The 26,516-nt window shown below is 41.5% G+C and overlaps 1 protein-coding gene across 1 annotated transcript in view; it reads left to right on the top strand.

Moving 5' to 3' along the window:
• ESRRG (estrogen related receptor gamma) overlaps positions 1-26,516 on the top strand; it is a 242,584-nt gene that overhangs the window by 44,555 nt on the left and 171,513 nt on the right. The window contains exon 2 of the mRNA XM_052653923.1: positions 3,274-3,689. Coding sequence (XP_052509883.1) covers positions 3,274-3,689 — 416 coding nt within the window. The remainder of the gene's footprint in view (positions 1-3,273; positions 3,690-26,516) is intronic.

Here is a 26,516-nt window from a genome sequence, read left to right as displayed (position 1 = left end):
TAGTTGTGAATATTTCAGGCTTGAATAATAGAGCTGTAGAATTTCAGAGACAGAGAGGGAGAGAATTAAGACCCACTGTAGTTTTAGGGTATAATGTAATGGTGTCTAGGAAATGTTCGGTGTAATGAGCTAAGTAGTAATTAGGAGACAACTGTGTTCTTTCTGCTTCGGTTTTGGTGTCACTCCAAATTCTGGGGAGGGTGACTCAACAGGGCAGCCCTGTCGCCAGGGCGGTGGTGGCTCCTTCAGCCACCTTTGCACTCATGGGTGAGCGTGAATGTCTTAGACCCTCTGTGTGTGCCATCTCTACCTCTCCTTGCTTGGCTATTTTTTAAAAAGTCAGCAAACACATTGCAAGACTCTCTGTTGGCTTGAAGACATTTCTGCACTGGACTTTGGAGTCAGCCCTGAGTTCAAATCTCGGTTTTTCCACTTCCAAACTGTATGACTTTCAGGAAATTGTATAATGTCTGAGGGTCTGTGTCCTAAAGAGGCATACCTCCCTCACAAGACCGTCTTGGGGATTAAATGAGAAAATATTTGTAAAGTACTCAGGTCAGTGCCTGTTGCCTAGGAAGCACTTGATAAATGGCAGCTCTATTATTATTTCCACTGAGCAGAAAGTGTTCATGAAGGAAGCGCTTCACGTCTGAGAAGAAACCTGTAAAACCTACAGCACAAATCCAGCTTGTTCACTTTCATTTACAGCTGCGGTGGCCAGACTTGTGTAGGAAGAGAGATTGCACCTGTCCCAAGGCTTCCCTGACTGCGTGAACTTTGTGAATTTTCTTGATTCCATCCAGATAATTGCGAAGTTAGGGACTGAGATTTTCCAGGAAACGGCTGGCTGGAGATACCCAATTTTTCAAAGACCTTATTAACAACATGCATTTGACCCATAAACATTTGGTGACTTGGCAAATATCACTTCCATGAATAGGAGGGTGATTCCTGCCCTTGTTCCTCAGTGAAGAGTTCTGCTCATTTTAGAAGTCCGTGAGAAAAAAGCTCAAAGGAAAGGAAATTGGTATAAAATTGAACAATCAAAAAAAGAGAGAAGAGGACCTGGAGAAAGCGTAATCTGTTTTATGATTAAGCGGTTCAAAGCAACTGTCCTCAGGAAGAAAGGGGAAAAAAAAAAAGATGAAAAAATGGTGCCTCACAGGCAGATGGCGAAAGAGTTAATTGTCGTCGCTATGAGAAAATCAGTGCGGGAGAGAGGAAAGGGGAGCAACCGTGTTTTAGTACCCTAATAACTTCTAACTCTAGTCTAAGATCATAATGTATGTGCGAGCAGTCCAGTAATTATAAGGTAATAAGTGAAGTGGTGGGGTAAGTGCTTTAAATTAAAAGGAATTCGCAGGGCTGCTGTAAGTCAGTGCCGACCCGCTTTCTTTCAAACGTTGACTTGAGGAAAAGTGCTTAGCCCAGGGTGCAAGCCTGGAGACAAGGAGAGCGATCTATTAATTACAGCGCTCATTAACAGTGACGGGGATGAGGCAGCCGAGGTGGGAGGGAGCAGAAGCCTGGTTCAGGCTGGCAAGGGGGATATTTTTCCTTTCGTTCCTTCTCCAGGAAAGGACAACATGAGTGGGTGGGCGAAAGCAAGAAGGTATTTTTGTGGATTTCTCCTTCCTGTTTGTTTTCTTCACCTCCTGAGCTTGCTTTCCTTGAGAAAGCAGTGCAGAACTTCCAATGGGAAATCTACTAGGTGAGGAGGCACATTCTGGTTGTAGAGGCACTTGAGACCCCCTTCTTGGAACTGTTCAGTGAATGTTCCCTGATAGGAAAGAACCGTATTTTTCTTCGTTTGAAACTAACAGAACAGCGGAGGAATTTGGGGAGCGGGGTGCCCAGAGGAGAGCATGAAATTTGTACAGTGATAAAATATCATTAGATTTACAGGGAAAGAGGTAATTGCATCCTTTCGGTTATCCTGTGACATACTCCCCCAAATTCCAGTGAATGACCATTACCCTGTGGGATTCCCATAAATCAACTTTCCACTGGGAAGCAATTATCTTAGTCTCTTTCTCAGCTGTCACCTCTTCTTCCTCTAGTGGGCTCTCAGAAGGTTCTTAGAGACTGCTAAAAGGGGTTTTGCACTGTGGCTAACCGGAAAGAAAATAGGACCAATTACGTCTTTTCATCTAATTACCTCTTTAGAAATTTAATCACTTATGGGTCCGACAAAGTAAGAGGGATGGACTGTTTCTTCTAAATAAGAGAGAGTTCATCAGATTAGCTGCTTCATCATATTTCCTTTTAGGAGGTATGATGTTAAAAGAGCAAAGGAAGGGGAGAAAAAGAGACCACCACAAGTCTTACTTTTTCAGGACAAAATCTGATACATCCTTACTTTCCTAAGTATAGAGTATCAGATTATAGATTCACAGGTAGACTGAAGGCTCAAATGGCTTTTAGTGATTCTTGTTGTTGACGGTGGTAGATCACACACGCAAACACATACACTCGTAAACACGTGTACATGTTTATTAATCGATGCCGGTAATCATTTCCCTGTTTTGTGGGCTCGAGGAAATAATCCTTAAATATTGGTGAGAATTTTATCCTTGAAATCTTCCTATATCGCTAAATGTCTAGGAAATAGAGCAGTTTAAATAAAGAGGCAAAGTGAGTGAGGATATATTCCCTATGTGTCTTAGATCAATAAAAGACATGGTTATGCTTATGGAAGCATGCTGACAAACAGTAATTACAGAGCTGAGGAATCATTTGTTTGGTCTTGACAATAAAAGTTGGGTTCTGCTCGTAGTACAATGATTGCAACATCAGAAAATGGAAGAGAAAAGTAGAGTGAGGATAAATGTAATTTTAGAAATGATACAGACCTTACAAATTACTCTTCTTCCGTGGATAAATTTAGAATCTAGAGAGTTGATTTAGATATTGACAGTGCTTCTCCAAGAGAAAGGTATTAAAATGAAAGGAAATGGATCCCTTGGAGCTTTTGTTTATGGTCTGTCTGGGCACTTTGATGTAACCCTGTCACGCCCTTATGCTGATTACCTTGTTGTAGAACAAGAGGTATTGACTAGCGAGTGATGTGTAGTCCCCAGCTCTTAGGCTGCACTCTAGAGGAGCCAAGTCTTTAATATATGCATTCTTGTCTTTTTTTTTTTCCTTCCTTCAATCTTCCCTTCCATTTCCTCTTGTTTTTTTCACCTCCTGTTTGTCTCTACCTCTTTTGGTCTCTGTGTTTGACCCTCTCTCCTTCTTTTTCTCCTCTGTTTGTATCTCCCGCCACCTCAGGCTTCTCTGCAGAATGTCAAACAAAGATCGACACATTGATTCCAGCTGTTCGTCCTTCATCAAGACGGAACCCTCCAGCCCGGCCTCCCTGACGGACAGCGTCAACCACCACAGCCCAGGTGGCTCTTCGGACGCCAGCGGGAGCTACAGTTCAACCATGAATGGCCATCAGAACGGACTTGACTCGCCACCTCTCTACCCTTCTGCTCCTATCCTAGGAGGTAGCGGGCCTGTCCGGAAACTGTATGATGACTGCTCGAGCACCATTGTTGAAGATCCCCAGACCAAGTGTGAATACATGCTCAACTCGATGCCCAAGAGACTGTGTTTAGTGTGTGGCGACATCGCGTCTGGGTACCACTATGGGGTAGCATCCTGTGAAGCCTGCAAGGCATTCTTCAAGAGGACGATTCAAGGTGAGTGAGGGTTGCACCTGGCGATACTTTTAAAAGAGCACAGCTATTATTAGAGCAGTGGGGGTCTAGATAGCAACTGAACTGATGTGTACAGGATGGTGGTGGTGGTAGTTTAGTTGCAGAGTTGTGTCCAGTGCTGGCAACCCCATCTGTTCATGGGATTTCCCCGGGCAAGAATACTGGAGTGAATTGCCATTTCCTTCTCCAGAGGTTCTTTCTGACCCAGGATCGAACCCATGTCATAGGCATTGCAGGCTGTCTCCTGCCTTGGAGGCAAATTCTTTACTGCTGAGCCACCAGGAAAGCCCTGTCTATGCCCTGAATAAATTGTGTTTTTACCTCTTCTGTTCTTCTTAGAACTAAAATAGTAAATATTTCAGACCAGTGATTTTCAAACTAGAGTATGCATCACACTCACCTGGAGGTCTTGTGAAAATGCAGATCACCCACTCTCAGAGCTTCTGATTCGTTAGCTCTGCCTTGGGTAGCAGTGTGAGAATTTATATTTCTAACAGATTTTCAGATGCTGCTGCTGTTGTTGATCCAGGGACTACACTTTGAGAATCACCTCTGGAGACAAATTTAATTTTCTATGGCCTTCCTTCTTTTCCTGTGCTTAGACACACTTTCCCTACCTTTTTTAATGAGTTTATATAAAAAACTACCAAACTATACCAAATTATAAAATATGCCTCCAACGTGTATGACATACCAAAACTTTACAGATTGCCAGGTTTATAAATAGCAGTATTATTTCCCACAAAAAAAATGTAGAAACTATGGTTGAAATTTGTATGTGACCTTTAAATTAGGAATCCACAAAGACAAAACTCAGCTCCTTTTCAAAGCTATAGATAGATATATCCTTACAGAAAATTGCATTTCACCTTTCTATATTCTTTGTGATACAATTTCAAGAAAATGGAGGAAGGAAAGAATCTTTGTTTATCGAGTGCCTCTAGCACACCAGTGATTCTATTCTGCTCAGTGATTTACAAGATGTATCTTTGGGGATTCCCTGGTGGTCCAATGGTTAAGGCCTTTGCGCTTTCACTGCTGAGGGCCCAGGTTAATCCCTGGTGGGGAAACCAAGAGCCCACAGGCCTTGTGGTGTGTCCCAAACAAAACCAAACCACAAATGTTATCTTCTTAATTAGTTATGGACACAAGTGTGTCTTCCCATGTATCAGTGGTTCTCAACTTTGCGGGCTCACTGGAGTCACCTGGAGATGTAAAAAAATACTGCTATCTGGGCTCATACCCCCAAATTCGGAATTAATTGGCTTTGGGTGCAGCCAGGGCAAGTGGGGATTTTGAAAGCTTCCTAGTTACTGCTTCAGGTAAAACTGAGGTTAAGAACCACTGCACTGTACTGTGCGGTTCTTTACCAGTGCTTCTCAAAGTGTGAGCTGATTCAGGAGTATCAGCATCATTGGGGAATTTGTTAGAACATCCCAGATGACCTCCGTCAGCATCCCTGGGGGGTGGACCCAGCAATATGTGCTTTGCCAAGCCCTCCAGGTGATTCTGATGCTCAGAGTTTGGAAACCACAGCTCTGTTACCATGTTGCTGCTGATTTAACGCTGGCAAGTCTCCTTTGTCATCTACTGGTCCCTTGTCGGACATAACTGGAATCAGTTTAATAACTGTGTGACATGCTTCCTGGTTTTTAAAGCACAAAAGAGATGATGTTTGTTAAACTCTAATCCTTCTAAATGTTCCCACAAAAGGTGATTCTGAAATCATTTATGGGCACAGAGTTGTCTTCTACCCTTTCTTTTAAGAGCATGTGTGAGGGCAAGTCTCACCCAGGTGCAATGAAGACTATAGGGAGTGTCCTTAGTCGAACAGGTGGTTCCATCTCCCACTTGCTTTCGTGTTGTCTATTACGTGATTGTTTCCTTGAGTATGGCTGATGAACACACAGTTAAAGAGTTAAAGTGCACAGTTGTTCAAGAAATTGTGGCTTATATAATAGAACGGATCTTTCAGCCTCATCTTTTCATAACCTTTCATAGATTTAACTGAAGAACACAAGCCAAGTTAGTGTGAGTACGTATGAATTACCTAAATATTTGCCTAGCTGTATCTTCATATTTAATGGATCATCATTGCCATATTTTATTAGCATTTTCTTAGAAAAATCCTTCATCCACTGGCTCTTTATTTCCTTTATTCTCATCTGTGAACTGAAGGCATTAAGACCTACCTCAAGGAATGCTTCTGGATAAAATGAAATGCAAAATCACTTGTAAAGTGAGTAAGTAAAAACAATGATGGTCTGTATGCAAAGCTTCCTCTCACTTTGGGGCATTTGAACATAGTTCTTCAGCCTTCTTGCTGTTGTTGCTTAGTTGGTAAGTATTGTCTGACTCTTTTGCGACCCCATGGACTATAGCTCGCCAGGCTCTTCTGTCCGTGGGATTTCCCAGGCAAGAAGACTGGTGCGGGTTGCTGTTTCCTTCCCCGGGGGATTTCCCTGACCCAGGGAGAGAACTTGCATCTCCTACATTGGCAGGCAAGTTCTTTACCACTGAGCCACCAGGGAGGCCCTTCAGCCTACCTTTGTGCTGTGCTCAGACGCTCAGTCATGTCTGACTCTTTGCAACGCTAAGGACTGTAGCCTGACTGGCTCCTCTGTCCAGGGGGTTCTCCTGGCAAGAATACTGGAGTTGGGTGCCATTTCCTCCCGCAGGAGATCTTCCTGACCCACTCCTCTTTCATTTCTCCTGTATTGGCAGGTGGATTCTTCACTACTCATGCCATCTCAGCCTACTTACTAGATTGCAACACTTGAGAAGGAAAACACTTCAAATCTGGGGGTTCTTAGCAGCCATTGCCCCACAATATTAGAATACAGACGCTGCAGAGCATCTCAAATCTAAACTGTTAGTAATCTGATTTTGTTAACTCCGTTTACACAACTCGGGGTCTAACTATTGACTCAGGGTCAACAAAGATTGACTCAGAATCTACTGTGGGCCTGGCAGTGTATTGGTTTGAGTTTCCGCTTAGCCATGTTTTATGAAAGCTTGGTTCCCAGAGGTTTGTGGATTGAGGTCAATTCCTCCTATAAATGTCTCTAACCTTGAGGGAATATCAGAGATTTTTGGTTAGGGGGCAGGATTAAACAACTTGGTCTTCAGTATGTATTTCCAGTATGTTGTCCTAAAGATAGGACCACTTTGTGCAAACATTTCCTGACAGTTGTTTAAAAACAAAGAAAGAAATTCTATTGCTGAGCTGTTAATAGCCATGCAGTGGTTACTTACCAGAGATCCTTGGAATAGAGCAATTGGAATTCTGTTGCTGCTGCTTCCTTAGATGCTGAAATGCTACCAAAAGCTTCCCAGGGCGAAGCACAGGGTGGTTCTTGGCATTGATGTGTTAGTGCTCAGTTATACTCCATATTGGAAACTTCCAAGGATTTTGAGCAGGAGACAGACATGTCACTGTCCAGATTAGACCCTGGACTTGCCCACCTGGCTGTGCTTGTAGCTGGCAGCTGGGAGGCACTGCAGCTACCCTGCTATCCTGCTAGCTACATCAGCGGGTGTCACGCCGTGGTGCTTACTTAGCCCCAAAAAAGCAGTGAGGCAAATAAAGGGATTAAATTGTGAAAGTGTAATGTAATAATTAGAGTGGTAATTGTAAGGGAGATTGGAACAGGCCCTCCTTTCTGAGGCCAACGAGTGATAGCGATGCAACTGGGAAGATGTTGAAAGTGGCCCGAATCTGTTGCAACATCACAGATGCTCATTCTGATGTGGAAAGGACCATAACATCCATTCTCATGTCTTCAGGCAGCATTGGAGCCAGACTCTGCTTGACAGATAGTAGTCTCTGCCTTTCCCTCCCTTGAAGCTCTCCTGGAGAATAAGAAATGATTATGCAACTTCCCTTAAGAACAAGTCTTTCTGCGATCTCACAACCCATACAGGCAAGGCACTATGTAAGCGTGGCTTCCTGGTTCAGCACGCTCTCATTGATTTGCCTAAGGGACGTATATATTCAAAGCCTTAGGCACAGGGCATATTGCCACTTTAGAATTTTTATTTCTTGTTATAATAATTTAAGATTGGCTACCCAATATGTAATATATTTTAAAAGTTGAGCAACATGCTTAAATTTAGAGCCAAAAGGACAAATATCTGGAGCACATCTTAAGAAAAGTAATGAGACTTGTTCTTGTCAAAGCTGAATGTGGTTATTCTGGTTGTGAGAGGCAATTAATCATAGATTTCAGTGAAAGTCAAACAGAAAGGCATATTTTCCACCAGAAAGGCATATTTTATTTATTGGCTGGTCAAGTTATCATTGGGAAACTATTGAATTAGGTCAGCACTTAGGTAAAAGTCAAAAGTTTTGGAAGGTTTTAGTTGGTTTTATCTTTTTTCTTTTCTGCTGAATAAAAAACTTTTTAGAGGCTTTTGATAGTTCTTTTATCACACAGCATTACAATGGCAGCATTGTCATTTTCTAAGCATATTCATTTTTGTGTGTGATATCATTTTTCTGATTATTTTCTAATTCTACCTTTGGCCTCAATGCATAAATGAGTGAAAATTTTTGTGTATGTGTGGGTTTTTTTTTTTTTTTTTTTTTTGGTATCATTAAGAGTTTTCCCTGGACTCTTGTTAAGGGGGTAAGAGAAGGAAAATATCTTTACATCCACAAAACTCAATATATATATTCCATTATTTAATTTATAAAACACTAACCCCCAGAAGTTTTTATTTCTATATAAAAATATGTATTATATTACATATATTATATATTATGTTTACTAGGTATATGATTTCTACTACTACTAAGTCACTTCAGTCGTGTCCAACTCTGTGCGACCCCATAGACGGCAGCCCACCAGGCTCCCCCGTCCCTGGGATTCTCCAGGCAAGAACACTGGAGTGGGGTGCCATTTCCTTCTCTAATGCATGAAAGTGAAAAGTGAAAGTGAAGTTGCTCAGTCATGTCCGACTCTAGCGACCCCATGGGCTGCAGTCTACCAGGCTCCTCCATCCATGGGATTTTCCAGGCAAAAGTACTGGAGTGGGGTGCCATTGCGTTCTCCGGATATATGGTTAATATAACCACTTTCAACCATTTATTCTTACGCTGGAAATATGACATCCACCCTTTTAAAAAGAAATTTTATATTTAAAAAGTGGGGATAATTTTTTTTAAAGATATTCCTTTTCAAATGGGTTTTGAATTCATGTAAAACCAGGTTCAAGTCTTAGCCACTTACCTGCTGAGAGGCCACAACTTCTCTGTGCCTCCCTTTCACAGGTGGTAAGGGTTAAATGAGCGACTGTCAAAGTGCCTGACCCACAGTAAGTGCTCAATAAATGATTGACTTTGGTTGATATTGACAGTGTGACTACGATACCAAAGCACTGGGCAGGCAAATACTCTAGGCCAAAGAGGTGTCTTTGATGGTAAACTAGAAGGACCTGCAACCTTCTCAGCTCACAGCTCCCCACCCTTTCATTCTGATAATAAACCCTCTTTTCCTGTAACCATTCCTCACAATAGCACCGCTTTAGACTAGGAGGCGTTTTAGTGGGCTGACTGGAAATTGGATTGTTTTTATATAGTTTTTTGGTGATCTTTTTTTTTTTTCCCCCTATGGATGGAAAACTAGGTAAATCAGAAAGGGAGCCTGAGTCTTGTAACTTAAAATATTCCAGTTAAGCTTTAAATATGAAATTTAGTAAATAAAAAGAACAGAATATCTTCGCTGCGTCAGATATAGGAGTGACCATCGTGAGAACCAAGTCCACTGCAGATATCCATGGGCTCTGAGATGGGAGTACAGTGGGCACCCATATACTGTGTGAATGTTTATAAATCAAGATTATAAACTGGTAAGGGGTTTCTTTGTGGCTCAGTCAGTAAAGAATCCACCTGCCGTGCAGAAGACTGCCTGCATCCCTGAGTCAGGAAGATCCCCTGGAGAAGGCACTGGCAACCCAACTCCAGTATTCTTGCCTGGGAAATCCCTTGGACAGAGGAGCCGGGGGGGCTATAGTCCACAAGATCACAAGAGTCAGACACGGACTGAAACAACTAAACCACCACCACCAAGTCAAATATGTTCTGTTCTCAGAGCAAATATGCCTTCATAATGGCCTGAGAGGCCATCGTGGCATTTTTAATTCTTAGATTCAGGCGTTTTGTATCAGGAAGAAGCGGTAGAATGAGAGCTGGCGTTTCCTGCAGCAGGCCCGTTTCTCTCCCTTCACCCATGCCTCACATCCTGTCTGGTATATCAGCATACTCCTGCCCCCATGTCCGAGGCCCACCCACCCCTTCCTAACAGCTGCACCTTGATCATGCATGGGCTGTGTAATGTGCACACAAGGAGTGAGGTCCAGGCCAAGCCACCTTCCAGAGGAGGGATCCAGGGGAGAGATTCACGCAGGCCCTGGAATGGGCCTTGTGGAGGTTTATCCCAGGAATTAGGGAGTCCCAGGTATACAGTCCTTCTCCGGGGGATCTTCCCAACCCAGGGATTGAACCCAGGTCTCCCACACTGGAGGCAGACACTTTAACCTCTGAGCCACGAGGGAAGCCCATGGTATACAGGTGGAGAAGGCAATGGCACCCCACTCCAGTACTTTTGCCTGGAAAGTCCCATGGACAGAGGAGCCTGGTAGACTGCAGCCCATGGGGTCGCTAGAGTCGGACATGACTGAGCGACTTCACTTTCACTTTTCACTTTCATGCATTAGAGAAGGAAATGGCACCCCACTCCAGTGTTCTTGCCTGGAGAATCCCAGGGACGGGGGAGCCTGGTGGGCTGCCGTCTATGGGGTCGCACAGAGTCGGACACGACTGAAGCGACTTAGCAGCAGCAGCTGCAGGTATACAGGTATACAAGGAGTGGGCCTGGTAGTGGTTATCTTCCTTGGCTGTGGAAGGGCTTCCACCTTGATGCTTTCTAAAGCCTGGGGCCTTCAGGTGGGGGCCCTCCTAGTCAGAGTCTAAAGGTGACACTGATAAGAGCCTTAAATCCCACCTTAAACACAGGGCTTTAAAGAGGAGGAATTTGCCTACAAGGCATCTGCTAAAGGTGTCTGGGCACAGCCTATGCAAATGCTATTCTTTTCCATCCTGAATTGCTGACTCCTTCCTGAAGCTGCCTAGTTCTAGAGGCTCTTTCCTGGAGGTAGCATTTTCTTTGCCTTCCTGTGCTATTCTAGTCTTAGAATAGAATATTTGCAGCACTGGAGGAAATAACTTACAAATTGAGTGTCTGTATATCATATGAACCTTCCCGTGGAAAATAATCAGGGATTATCTGTTTAACTCAAACAGCATTTAGAGAAAAGAATTTCCTCTGTCTGTAAATGGCAGCTTTAAAACTAGTATGTTTTAAAATTAAAATCCAAAATAATATAGAAATATCTAAACCATCCTGATGAACCTCAGTGATTATTAGTTTGTTTGCACTGTTAAATATGGAGCTAATATTTTCAAAAGAAATATTTTCTAAACCTCAATTTGCTTTAACTCAGAGCTTGTCCTTGTTATGTTTAATTGCCTTTTCCCACTTTTCCTTGCCTTTAATGCCAGTGTGGTCTGATTTTTTGAAATGCATGAATGTGGCCAGGTTATCAATGAGAAGAATGAGAAGTAATCTTTCTCCTGTTATTTTAATTGTTAGGTTCAGTGTTTTTAATAGTAAAATTCAGTATCAGAGACTTTCTCCATGGATAGAGAATGTTAAGTGAATAGATGTTTTAGGAAACAGCGCAATTTATAGTTTACTCTGTCTCAGTTTTGACTTAGTGGGCCCACTTCCCAGGGTAAGTGAGTGGTGATTCTTTTTTCATGGGTTGTTCTGACTTTTAGAAATTGGCCTAAATTGTCATCACTTCTGAGGTTGTTGAAGAGCTAAAGGCAACAAAATTCTTCTATAAAGGACCAGATAATAAAACAGATAGTAAATATCTTAGGTCATGTACACTTTCCCTGTCACTTATTCAGATTTTGCTTTGTTTTACTTTTTAAGCTGTTTAAGAATATAAAAACCAATCTGAGCTTGGAGTCACAAAAACAGACCTAAGGCTATATTTGAAAGCTGGCCATGGTTTAGGTAAACACCCTCATTTCATGGGCAATATTGATTACCAAAATTTTCATTTCAGAGGACTTGCTTGCATGTTATTTATTTAAATTGAAATCAAGTTCTCTACCATGATCTTTTTAGTCTTTTATTTCAGTTTTCAGAATTTTTTTCCCCCAGGAATCAGAATTTTCCAGCCTCTTTTCACTGCTCCCAATGACATATACATGTATATATCAGCCAGCTAGTCAGAAAACGGAATCAATGTAAATGAAAATAAAGTAGCATTTAGAGTAGCTGAAAGTTGGATCTTGGTTGTATAGAATAAGAGTGTTTATTTTCAGAGAATAAATTGCATAGTTGGTCTTTGATCAAGGAAAGGAAAACAGAAGAAAATGTAATGAGCCTCACTGTTTTTTTGTCCTTCAGATGTTAGGAGCTCACATTTGCAACACCAGCGTCTCTGGTGTCATTTACATGTTTATTAAGCACATTGCATTACATTACTGTATTTTGGAAGTCATTTAAAATCAACATATTATTTTAACCTCCTGAAAGGGTGTATTTTCCAGTTGGGTGACGGTAGATAAGAACCCATCTCACGTTAAGTTTGTGCCGGTGGCATTCAAGGAGAAAAGGAGTTTGCAATGAAACTTTTTAATGCCATGGTAAAAAGTCCAACTGTGGTTCACTGTCAAATTAGTGAGATTGGATAATTAGTCAGTTTAGGCTGACAAAATTCACTTTCCTAAGCAGTATATCTGCAAAATGAATGACCCCTCTTTTACTGTCTATGTTATGTCACAGTGGTTGAGAAGTTACAGCATGTATTTTATGACCCTCTGGTAAATTACATTATGTTTATTTTTATTCATTAAAAAAGACACTTTGTAGTAGTAATATCACTAATCTTAAAAGTGTAACAGTTACGATAAATAAAAGTACAAACTTGTTAGTAACTTTTTAAACTTCTGTTTTCATACTTTAACTTCCTAATATATCTATAATATTAATATATTCTTCATTGATTCTACTGTGATATGGCCTACATGATATAATCAGAAAAATAAGAATGTTATTCTGGATTATCTTTACATGTGCATTTAAGAGGCTGTGCTCTCTCTCTCTTGAATTTTTGTAAACTTTATTTTCTTGAATAAAACGCTCTGTACTCAGAAAATAAAATCCATTTCCCCTGGTTCACCTGAGCTTGAGTCCTCAGAAGTAATAATAGCAGCCAGGAAGGAGAGGAGCTCCTTGGTGCTGCATGTGGGTGGAGCTGGCGTGACCCTGGTACCCTCTGTGGTTCCAGTGTCCTGATCCACCTGTGCCTTCCATTTTCACCTGTCCCTGACTTTCTTATGGGAGAGGAACCACATGCATTCCCATTTCTTCCAGGGAATTTGTTGGTGAGTAATTCTCTTTCCCTGGGCTTCCTTGGTGGCTCAGTGGTAAAGAACTCACCTGCTAATGCAGGAGACCTGGGTTTGATCCCTGGGTCAGGAAGATCCCCTGGAGAAGGAAATAGCAACCCGCTCCAGTACTCTAGGCTGAAAAATCCCATGGACAGAGGAACCTGGCAGGCTGCAATCCATGGGGTGGCAAAGAGTTGGATACCAGCAACTAAACAACAAAAAACAATCCTGCCCTGTCCCAGCCTACACAGTCAAATTTACTACCTCTGCCAGCACTCCACACAAGTCACTGGTGAGAAGAAAGTTTGTGCTGTTTACATGAAGTCTAAAGGATTTCATGGATCAGTTCCACTTAATTGTTTTAAAAATCTCACTTACTTTCCTGTTTGTTAACCAGGTGGATTTTTGCATCTGTGGTGGGCCTCCTTAGGTAATGGGGTGTGGCTGATACTTTGCAGATCACTGGATTTGCACTCAAGTCTAGTATTATCTGCTGACTGTTTTGATGAGGCTAGAGGCTGTTCTTTGATGACAAGATAAACTCCCAAGCAAAGATATCAATACTTGTCTTAACATAGCTTTCATTCTTTCCTCCAGGTTTTCCCTTACTCAGAACCAAACCCTGACAAATAGGGCTGTTTCCTTCACAGAACAGCTGGCCCTCATCTATAGAGCATCCTATTAAATGCTTGAGGACAAGTAATAGGAATGGTATATTGTACTTTATACTTTCCAAAATGCACGTTTTTAACATATGTTAAAGTAATTACACGATAAGACCCTTTTTCCCGTAAATTCAGAATTGGTTCTGACTAAATCCAGTTGTTGTTTAGTTGGTAAGTCACGTCCAAGTCTCTTACGACTCCATGGACTATATAGCCCGCCAGGCTCCTCTGTCCATGGGATTCTCCAGGCAAGAATACTGGAGTGGGTTGCCATTTCCTCCTCCAGAGGATCTTCCCAACCCAGGGCTTGAACCTGAGTCGTTGGTGTTAGCAGGCAGATTACCACTGAACCCCTGGGGAAGGTCTAAATCTAGTTAGTGTTAGCCTCTCAGCCGTGGCTGACCCCTTGCGACCTCACAGACTGTGGCCCCCCATGCCAAGCTTCTCTGTCCATGAGGTTTCCCAGGCAAGAATATAGGAGTAGCCATTCCCTTCTTCAGGGGAATCTTCCTGACCCAGGGATCAAACCTGGATCTTCCACATTGCAGGCAGATTCTTTACAGTCTGAGCTATCAGGGAAAATCCAGTTAGGTTACATTAAAATGTTCATCCTTAGGGCAGGGAAGGAAACAGCAACAAAAAAGTGTGATGAGAGTTCTGTTGCCTGAAATTCCTATTGATGTGAATGTGCGTCACTTTTTTGGTATTTAGTTGCAGCAGTCTGTGTCTCAGTATGATTTGAATCTGATGATTTGTTACTTGTGAGAATTCAGGTTCTGGAAACAGTGAGGCAGGTTGTGAGGAATGACAGGGTCAGTGGCATGGGTCAGAATTTTTTTTTTCTTTACTGGTAAAGCCCAAGGCAATTGTTCATTTTTCTGATCTATTACTTGATAAAGTTAGATAACATCTTAGAAGTGATAAAGTATACACAGGGCATTAATTAGCTTTCTCTTTGAAGTTGCTTGAAGTTCTTAGGATTCAACAGTTTTAAAGCCTGGTCACTGGTATCCTGTTATACCATTTCAGAATTTTACATGAAATTAAAATCAGGTAATGGATGTTGGCGAAGTATTCTGATGTATACCAAAAGTAGATATGTTTCTATTTAAAATAAATGATGTTCCAATATATTTTTAATTTATATCTTTTTGTGGTAAAAAGCATAACATAAGATGTACATAACATAGTATCAAACTTAAAGTTTTCCATCTTAACCATTTTTAAGAATACATTACCCTAGTGTGAACTGTATGCACATTGTTGTACAACAGATAGCCAACATGATCTCATCTTGCAAAAATGAAACTCTATACCAGTTAAGTAGCAACTCCCCATTTTCCCTCCCCCCAGCCCCTGGTGATCACCATTTTACTTTCTGTTTCTATGAGTTTAACTACTTTAGTACCCCCTATAGGTAGAATCATGTAATATTTATCTTTTTGTGACTGGTCTGTTTCACTTAGCATACCACCCTCCAGCATTATCCATGCTGTAGTGTGTATCAGGATTTCCTTTTTAAATTTTATTTATTTTTTTAAAAAATTTATTTATTTGACTCAGTCGGGTCTTATGCAGCATGCAGGATATTCACTGAGGCATGAGGGATGTTTCCTTGCACTTCCGTGTGGGCTTGTGACTCTGAGCACATGGGTCCAGTAGTTGTGGTGCAGGCTTAGTCTCCCGTCCCCACTCCCACCCCAACATGTGGGATCTTAGTTCCCTGACCAGGGACTGAACCCACATCCCCTACGTTGGAAGGCGGATTCTTAACCACTGGACTGCCAGGGAAGTCCTGTTGTTGTTTAGGAGCTGAATAATATTCTATTCTATTTATGTACCACATTTTCTTCTTCCATTCATTCATCAGTGGACCTTAGGTTATTTCTGCCTCTTGGTTATTGCCCATAATGATGTAATAAACATGGTTGTACAAATATCTCTTCGAGATCCTGCTTTCAGTTTTTTAGGTAAAATGTCCAGAGGCAGGATAGCTCGATCATATGGTAGCTCTATTTATAATTTTTTGGGGAGCCTCCATAGTGTTTTCCATAGGTGCTGCACCATTTTGCACTCTCACGACAGTGCGCAAGTGTTCTAATTTCTCTGTATTCTCTACAACTCTTGTTCTTTTCTTTTTTTTTTTAGTACCATCCTCATGAGTGTAAAGTGAATGTTTAAACATTTTTAGGTGTTTCAGATGCTTCCCAAATTTAAAGTTCTTTTTTGAAGTTTCTCTTTTAGCTACCAGAGCCTATCCATAAACAATTACGTATGTGGACAATGTAAACAGCTGGCTTCACCCTCTCAAATTGTATGCAATGCCTTTATACCAGTAATATATGAAAATTTTGTTAATTTTTCATAATAATAATATATTCATTCTTAAAATTTGCCACACATTATTCTAAGTGTTTTACATTAATTATCTTGTTTCATCCTTCCATCATTCCATTAGAGTAGATACTACCATTATAATATCACTATATTATTTATAGATGAGGAACATCTATAAAGTTTACCACCAGGCACAGAGAAAGAATTATCCAAACACACTGGGGTCTCAATCTGAATTCAGAGCCCCAGCTGTTAACCCCCTTATTAATCTGCCTTGTATATTTTAAAATCTTTTCAAGCATGGAATAATTCTAGACTGAATTTTTCTTAAGAGATTTTAGTTCATGGGTAAAATTTTCTGTTAAGTTGTTAAAATACAATAAAAATGGGGAATTAAGAATATTTTCAGTTATGATTAGATGTTAAAAGTTTGTGAAAGAAGGCAGTCAGAAGTAAGTCTTAAAAATATCTAATTTTTTATCATTCATTTTCCCAAATCCCCTAAAGATGAAGTTTGAGAGTCCAAGTCTTCAGTACCACCGCATCAGTTTTCTGTGTCGGTTCCCTGGACTTTATCTGCTGACAGTCGTTTTGCCACTAGATTTCTAGTTGCTGGTCTTAGATGGATCCTAAAAATGTACACTTACCACTGATAACACTTCCCAGACTGTTTCTTTCTTGAGTTCAGGAGAAAAGAGGCTTATTTCTCCTCCTGTCTTGATGTAAGGATAACTGTGCACTTACTAAACTTGGTGACCACAACAGAAGGCAGGTCAGAATCCATTTTTTTTTTTCTTATGATGAGTGCTAGTCAGAAGGGATTTTTTTAAAAAGTGATTATATGAATGCATCTGTATGTTTATAGGAAACAGTTATATTCTTTGGAATTAATTCTTGTTTTATTTTGGTTTGAAAAAATTTTTTAAAGTCATATTTTTATGTGCTTTTTTTTTTTTTTAAAGGGCATCCCTGAGTAATCCTACAGAGAACAGAATTTAGTACAAGAAAATATGGATTAATTTAGAATTTAGAGCTTAAGTTCTGAATGCTTTAGAGTGAATCTGAAAGCATATCCTAAATCTCTATTCTGACATTCATTTTTTTTTCATTGCATACTATTATCATAGTTTCCATTTAGGGAAGATCAGAGGCAAGCACAAGAATCTTCAAAGGAACAAATACAGACCAAGATTTTGTCCTTGAATACACCTTTTCATTTTTTCTCTTGCGTCCAGAGCATCTTCACTGCTTCCTTGCGTCTGGAATACCCTCTCTGTCTCCAGAGTCCTCAGACTATGTTTTAGGTGGATAACAATATCAAATTTTGTAAATCTTTAAAGCAAAAGCCCTCCAACTCATCCTGCCACCTATTAATCTCAGATATTATCAATTTACAGAGACTACTTTGAACTTAACTTGTAAGCTACTTTACAGGGTCCTAAGCCCCGCCCCCGCTCCCCCCCCCCAAAAAAAAGAAATAATGGATAACAGATTGTAAAGTATTTCTTATCCTTGCAGCCTTCTGTCCATACGTTTTGGACCCTAGATCAGCAAAACCAAGGCCCTGGGGGTCAAATGCACTTTGTTAAAGAAAGTCTATGGGAACAGAGCCACGCCCATTCTTGTGTTGTCTGTGTCTGCTACAGGAGCCACACCAGACTCTGAAGGACCTGCAAAGCTGAGCTCTTTACTGTCTGACCCATTAAGAAAAAGCTTGCAGACCCCAGCTGTTTTCTAAAGGAGTGGGAATTGAGTGTTCCCTGAAAGAGGCTTGGGACTGTCCTTCCTCTGTGTCATCATCCAACAGGAAGCCCCCGACTCTCCCCTGTCAGCTTTCCTCTGTACTCTTCCTCTGCGTGTGTGTGTTAGTCGGTCAGTCGTGTCTGACTGTTTGTGACCCCATGGATGATAGCCCACTAGGCTCCTCTGTCCCTAGAATTCTGCAGGCAAGAATACTGGAGTGAGTTGCCATTTCCTTCTCCAGGGGATCTTCCCGACTCAGGGATCCAACCTGGGTCTCCTTCATCACAGGCAGATTCTTTACTGTCTGAGCTACCAGGGAAGAAATGACAAGCCCTTTGCTGCAGACCCTGTCCGAGCAGACAGTCTAACTGCCCAGGTTTTCATTCCAAAAGAGTGTCTTCAGGCTCAAACACTGCACAGTCCCAGCTCTCCTGCTTCTCCTCTCGGCTTCTCTGTTTTACTGAAATCCATCTGGCAGCCTTGTCTACACCCCTGACCCCTAGGATGATAAGTCATTACTTCCTTTTGGACATTGCCTTATGCATCTCCTAATGTGCCAGTTGGTTTAACAGACCTACTATGCTCCTATCTTTTGGTTTCCTAGTACCGACCAGGAGGAATTCTCTGCCCAGCATCTCCTCAGTTCAGTTCAGTTCAGTTGCTCAGTCATGTTCAACTCAGTGACCCGTGGACTGCAGCACACCAGGCTTCCCTATCCATCACCAACTCCTGGAGCTTGCTCAAACTCACCTCCATTGAGTCAGTGATGCCATCCACCTATCTCATCCTCTGTCGTCCCCTTCTCCTCCGGCCTTCAATCTTTCCCAACATCAGGGACTTTTCTAATAAGCCAGTTCTTCGCATCAGGTGACCAAAGTATTGGAGCTTCAGCTTCAGCATCAGTCCTTCCAATGGATGATCAGGACTGATTTCCTTTAGGGTGGACTGGTTTGATTTCCTTGCAGTCCAAGGGACTCTCAAGAGTTTTATCCAATACCACAGTTCAAAAGCATCAGTTCTTCAGTGCTCAGCTGTCTTTATAATCCAACTCTCACATCCATACATGACTACTGGAAAAACCATAGCCTTGACTAGACGGACCTTTGTTGGCAAAGGAATGTCTCTGCTTTTTAATATGCTGTCTAGGTTGGTCATTGCTTTTCTTCCAGGGAGCAATTGTCTTTTAATTTCATGGCTGCAGTCACCATCTGCAGTGATTTTGAAGCCCAAGAAAATAAACTTGTGTCACCGTTTCCATTGTTTCCCCATCTATTTGCCATGAAGTGATGGGATTTCCTCACATCTGTGCTAAGGACCAGCACCTGGGTTCTTCTCAAGTCCCCCTTAGCCCTTTTCCTGCATCCTAGTCCCTCTACTGAGCATCATTACACTGTTATGATGGTTGATAATCGAGGTTTACTCTGTGTCAGGTCTTCTGCTTGGTCCATTCAAAATACATGATCTCATTTGATTTTCACAGCAGTCCCTGAAGGTATCTGTTGCTGGGTCCCATGACCACTTCATTTACAAAGACAGTAAGTTCAGATTTAAACGTTTTCCCCAACTCAGACAGGAACTGATAGAATTGGAATTTGAATCCGTTTGACTCTAGTGTCTTAGCTTGGAATCACTGTTACACTACCTTCTACAGTTTAAATTTAGATCCGTTACCATCACTTGTGTCAAGCAGGATGACCCCAAATCCATATCAGCTCTGGAAAACATAGTTATATACTTGCTGAATATGTGAACTTGATCTGGGAGGAAGAATCTAATTCCAGTGTCTCTTTTGAGTTCTGGGCACACTGATAGCATTTCAGAACAAAGCCCTTAGGTTCAGTATTAGGAAGGGATATGCTTGCTTTGGGAAGTACCCTGGGGGCTCAAATGGTAAAGAATTTGCCTGCAGTGCAGGAGACCCAGGTTCAGTTCCTGGTGAGGAAGATCTCCTGGAGAAGGCAATGGCTACCCACTCCAGTAGTTTTGCCTGGCGGGCTATACAGTCTATGGGGTGGCATAGAGTTGGATACTATTGCGTGACTAACACACACATGCTTGCTTTTACTTGTTTAAGGTAGAAGGAAGATCTCGAGATTGGTATGAAGTCCAATTCCTATGAGTCATTTGTTTTTGTCACATAGGATATGGTCCTGATGCCTCCACACTTGACAGATGGACTTTCTGTACCATTATGTAACCACCGCTGCAATGGAAACTCTATCCAAATAGAGTGGATGCATTAGACTTAATTAGCATTTCTTCCGTTCCCCAAGAATATTTTGTTAGCAAACTGTTGTTTTGCTTTTTGTTTGTTTGTTTTTAGTTGTATGTTTTAAAGGAGACACAGGCAGACTCATATCAAGGTTGTTTAAAATTTGTAGGTGGGTGGAGAAAGAGCACATAAAAGTTGGGGTTGGATACTGAATGCCCCCAGTTTGGGGAATTATGCTTAACTCAGATCTAACACCTTTCTGGTGGCATTGGTCATTTTTGAGCTCTTTTACAAAGACTCTGTGACACGATCCCCATACCATAGGAGCATAAAGACAGAGATGCAATAGGCACCGTCACATAGGGGATATTCTCTACACTGCAAAAGAACAGTTGCCCTTTCCAAGAAGATGTCATATCAAAGCTAAAAACATTAAATTTCTGCATACCTTTGATGAGAGATATTTGTATTCCCCATCCTTTTCATCAGTCAGTCTTTTTGATTATATACTGTTATTCCCCTTTAGATGCATTTCAGAGCACACCCTGCTGATTATGGAGAATAGTTTCTTTCCTATCATAAGCAATCCCCATGATTTGGGGATCTTGAAAATGTGTGTTTGCAATCTGACACCTGTTGCTTTGGTGACATGGTTTGTTTGGTTTCCGTGGACTTAAACTGGTCACAAACCATAGTGGTACAGAGACGAGTTGAGGGATTTCTTTCTGAGGTGTTGAGAGATTCCATTCCCCAAAAGCAACCGTATCCTCTCCACAGCTGCCCACGCACCACAAGTCTGACAATAGCAAGATGATGCCAAGATCCACCCTATCCTGCTGCTCCCAGTAGGCATCAAAATTTCCTTTCCCACCAGCAACAATAGCAACAACACACAAAACAGTCTCTTCGAAGATAAGAATTTTGTTTTTCATTTCTGTTCTAAGCAATACTCAATTATGACACTCAATTCATGTCTTTAAGGATTAAAGTCAGGCAACATTGCATCACAGTGAAGAGGAGAGATGTTGGATCCAGAGTGCCTGAGTTTTAATTGTGGCTCTGGCCCTTGGTAGCTATGTGTTTCTAGCCTTGTTAGCCCTTCTCTCTGTCTTAATTCTCTCATCTGTGAAATGGGGGTTCATAGATGTAACATAAAGAACATGGAAGAGTTCTCAGCACTCTTACCATTTGTTTGTATGTGAGTTTTAATAGGTGCATTGAAAGAACATTGGACTGGATATCAGGAATTTGAGGTTTGCAAATTAACTGCAATTAACTAGCCCTTTCCCTGGTAGCTCAGCTGGTAAAGAATCTGCCTGCAGTGCAGGAGACCCTGGTTCGATTCCTGGGTTGGGAAGATCCTCTGGAGAAGGGATAGGCTACTCACTCTAGTATTCTTGGGCTTCCCTGGTGGCTCAACTGGTAAAGAATCCTTCTGCAGTTTGGGAGACCTGGGTTCGATCCCTGGATTGGGAAGATCCCCTGGAGAAGGGAAAGGCTACCCACTCCAGTATTCTGGCCTGGAAAATTCTACGAACTGTGTAGTTCATGGCTCACAAAGGGTCAGACACGACTGAGCGACTTTCACTATCTTTGTAAAGAGGGTTGAGTGATCATAAACAAGTCAGTACACATTTACCTTTCTCTGGTCTACATAAAACCAAGAGCCTGAACCCACTGGACTTTAGGATTTGTACAAAATCTAATAGCCTAGAAATCTGTGTTGCTTTATGCTAAATGATATATTACTGGTGGGTTGTTACCAGTTGTATTCTGTCTAATTAACTGTACTTGGTATATTTTTATGAATAATTTGGAGCTAAGCAGCAGCATGAAGGAATGAGAGATAGCATCAGGAAAAATCAAGTTGATAGATAATAAAATGTTCCACTGGGGACCCAGAGGAATAAGTCTCTGCCCTCAAGGAATGGACAGTTGTATGGTTGGGACAGGAGGTGGACAATTCACTAGATACTTGTAATAAAGTGTATTGAATATTGAGAGAAACGTTCGCTTAAAGATAAGTGGGAGATGAGCTATTCACACCATAAGGACTGCTGGACGCCAGTCTCGTGGGCCCTTGGGAGAGCTTTGTTGAAAAAATGATACAAGAAGCACATCTGGAACCAGCAGGAAAGACAATGCTGCTTTCTAGGAACTGGGAGGGACTCAGCCTAGGTGGTAGACAAGGGGGTGGGTTTGAGATAGGAGTAGGAATTGGCCTGAGACTGGCCAGAGATAAGGCTGGGTGAGATTTTGAAGAGCTTTGCAAATGTTTTGCCCTCAATTATAATCAGATTACATCCAGTGATGGCATTTTACGAGCTCCAGGGAAGTGACAGGAAATGTTCAGGAGAAGTGGTGGTTGGCATCTTAGAAATTCACTTCATAGACGATTTGATGCTTTAATAAATGACTTGAATTATTGCACTCTTCCTCTCCTCCTGGTATCTGTAAAATAAAGCTATGTACACAGGAGTTGTTGGCAAGACAAAATCCTCTTTCCAGTTCTCTGGGTGAATGGTGTATTCATTCTCCCAGGCTTGCATAAATCTGTGGAAGGTTGTTTTTATACTGTTCCCGAATCCCAGAGTTAGGTCTCTGAGTGAAAGTAGTTCAGAATTCATGGACTCTTACAGTGTCTCTTCCCTTTCTTCTCCGAAGGGAGAGCAGAACTCTATGATTTTAGTATGTATATTTCATGTAATGCTTACGGTGTTACAAAGCAGATATGATTATTCCTCTTTTGTACTTTAGCGAACTGAGAGTAGTGAAAGTACAGTGATCAGTTCAAGTTCACACAGCTCAAAAAGGACAGAGCTGGAATTTGAACTAAGTGTCCCACCTTTCCTTTCTCCTCCTTCCCTCACTTATTTATTCTCAGATGCTTTCTTACCTCATGTGCAAGGCAGTGTGCAAAGGATGGATATTCAGTGGGCATGTAAGAACTTTACCCATCTTCTCTTTGATATGAACGTGCACATTGCCCAGTGTTAACAGTTGTGCAGGCAGAGCAGTAAAGGAATGAGCATGTTTACAGGTTTGGGGGAAACTGAGGCTGGGTATCTCTTGTTTAAGTTGGAAAAAAAGCAAGGCTAAATAATTTCCCCATTTAACAGCATTGTTTTCCCACTAAACCATTTTTCATTGACTGCAATGGGAATTGTAATCTTGTGGTTATATACACATACAGAGAGGCATACATTTCTGGCCATTGTATAACAGGCTCAGTGGTCTTCCCCACACGGATCGCTGGAGGATGAAACCAGAGTTGTGGTTTAGTCTCCAGTATCTGAGGTTCATAAACCTTCCTGCTTGGGGAATTCCCTGGTAGTCCAGTGGTTAGGACGTCAAGCTTTCACTGTGGGGGTCCAGGTTCAATTCCTGGTCAGGGCACTAAGATCCCACAAGTTGAGTGGCATGACCAGAAAATAAGATAAACCTGTCTGCTTGTGGGTTTTTCTTGATCTTTTCCCTTGAAGGCAGAGCATCATCTTCTCCCATTTGGGGCCTGAGCTTCCCTGTGAAAAGGCAGTCATTTGTGCCCACATTCTATTATGGCTCTTGTAAATTACATTTGTGATGATCAGAATTTAATCCTGTAGAACTTTAAAGCATCAAATATCTTTTCTAGACCTGCCCATCTCCCACCTCACTTTGTAGAGGCTTAGAGGGGCAGCAAGAAGGCAAAGAATATGAGACTCTGGCATAACCCTGTGTATGGAACTGTTTTGCTAAGGGCTGGATGTGACTGTACCAGGTATGATCCTCCCCTCTCCCTCCTCTCTGCCACATCTTATACCTCGCAGACAGGTGGGGTCCCCTAGGTAGGCTGGCGCTGACATTCCTTGTCTTTGTCTGAGGCGGGCATCCTCATTGAAACTTGAGGCAGATTCTTGAAATATCTTCAGTGATGACAGGTCTTTGACTTTCGAGGGGAGATTTAACATTTAGTAATGGACATCCATCATTTAGCGTCATGGCTTGTGATAAAGAGGCCAGTCAAATGTTTTGGGTGAATATGAGCAAAGTACCATTTGATTGCTCCCTTGTCTCTGGCTTATAGCTTTGAAGTGACCCTTGTGGCAGTTTTAAAGGAAGTTTCGGAAAGTATTCAGAGCAGTCTTTTGGGAACAGATAGAACATCCCTAAGTAACTTACTTTGAAGTCTAACTTTGGGTGCATTCTTTGAAAATAAAATAACATCCTTTATTTAATATACATTGATGGAATTAATGACTTTTTTTTTGCCACAAGTATGTAATGAGTTATTATCCCACATTATTACAATACAAGCTATAGCTATAATAATAATATTTTCTATTTCAAATAGAATGTGGAGAAAGGAGTTAGAAACAAAGGAGCTTTAAACACAAGAAAGAAAAAGAAAGAAAGGGAAGCTGCATGAAAACCCTTTACTACCATACACTGGAGAAGATTTTCTTTCTTTTTTTCTGCTTTTGGGCACTTAAAACAAAAATACTACAGATTATTGCCTGCATGTTTTTAATGCTCTGTAATTGTGTACTGAGGCAAATCCCATTATTTTTAAATCACTTAATGTTGGAAAACAATTGGATAAACCCCACTTGGAATGCCCTGTGGGTCATCTCAAGCCATTTGGTTCTGTTAATAAAATTAAAACAATTGGAGGAAATATACAGATGCTTTCAAATTGGCTTTACAATGATGATGTCTGTACATTTGAAAAAGAGGACAGCTCTTGGGAACTCCATGAAGCCCAATGTTTCATTACTGTGTGCGAGAGATGTGAGTCGGAAGTAAAGATTTGATATATATATTTTATTTTGAGATGCCATGCTAATTCACATCATTCAGCCCTTTCATTGCCAAACTGTAAAAGTCCATTAAGTGACTGAAAGGAATATACAAATTATCCACCGGCATTGCAGGCTGGAGTTTTACATACACCCTGTTATTCTATCCGCCAGCTTGCTGCAAGATTCTATTAAGCAGTAAGTGAGAAGATTCTATTGCCTGCAAACTAATTGTACAAAAGACTCTGAAGTAAGTCATCAGAGCCCAGGACCTTCTGAAAAGCCGCCAGGAGATATTATAAATTGCTCTATCATTCCTGTCAGCCTGGTTTCAAAACCCAGAGCTTCCGCGTGGACCTGATTGGCTCTGAAGCCATTGACAAAACTGGGAAAATCCCAATCGTGTCATCCATGGCTGCCCAGTGTGGTCCCTGATGGTACCACGGAACAAGCGTGGCCTGAAAAATGGCAAGCTCTAGCCCAGGAAACCTCAGTGTTTGAAAGGAGAATTTTAGAATGTGAGCAGTAACTTCTGCACCCCCCGAACCACTGTCTGGTGTTAATGTTCCAGGGGCCTGCAGTTACTACTGGAAATAACTTAAACGTCTCATTTCTGCTCTTCGTGAATTGAAGGAAAACAAGTAGCCCATCGAGATCATAGGGTCTTTTGGGAGTAGTGTTTTTGAGCTGTTACCAAAATAGATGTAAAACAGTGTTGCCCAGGTGCTTGAGGAGGAGGGTGGAGCACGTTTTTAGCATAAAATGCTTTCTTCATTGAATACAGAAGCTACCAGGGAAGGTTTTTCAAGGGCAGAATCTTTGTCGACTCTGACCTGGATCAAAGACTGTTGGTTGGGTGATCGCAGCCAACAACAGTGAACTAAGGGACTCAATGGGAGGGCTTGGAAATTAGAGAAGTTTTCCTCCAGCAAAGAAGTTCTTTAGAAAGATGTTGATTTGTTTTTCAAGACATAAAACCAGTGTTACTTAGTGAAATCAAGGTTATCATCCACGTATGTCAAGACAAATATATCAAAACAGAACATTTGGCTGAAGGATACCAGATTCATTGTAAACCATGTCTATATGCTTAGCTGGAAATGTATCATTTATGAAAACACTTGTGACCCGTGTATTTTCTTTCCATTCACAGTGAAATTTTTATAAGAATGCCGCCTTTCCTATAGCTTTGGGAAGATTTCTTTATCCCCATGTTGTCATTTATTCATTTGTCACAGCACGTTTCAATCGTTTGCTCCCATGGGAAGGATTCACTGAGTCTCTGAAGCATGATCTCTGCTTGTGGGGATGTTTGTGTGTACATGGGCATCTGGGGCTGACTTGAAGCTAGAACCATCACACTCAACTGTGTTGTGATTTGTTGACACACAAATATTTGTCTTCTTTGTAAGGTCCTAGATTCCTTAAGAGGTAGGAACTTCCTCTTTCTTTCCCAGCCCTGCACAGGTTCATGAAGGTTGGCTCATTCATATGCAGTGAGGATTCAGCCATAAATGAAGACAGAACTCTTCCCCTTAAGAACTCATCCTAAGGCCCTATGAAAAATTCACCTGCCTTTAAAATGTTTCTCTTTGTCACTGAAGC

Source organism: Budorcas taxicolor, chromosome 16 (genome assembly GCF_023091745.1).
Source record: "Budorcas taxicolor isolate Tak-1 chromosome 16, Takin1.1, whole genome shotgun sequence".
Classification (NCBI taxonomy): Eukaryota; Metazoa; Chordata; class Mammalia; order Artiodactyla; family Bovidae; genus Budorcas; species Budorcas taxicolor.
This window is presented reverse-complemented; position numbering and strand designations above follow the sequence as displayed.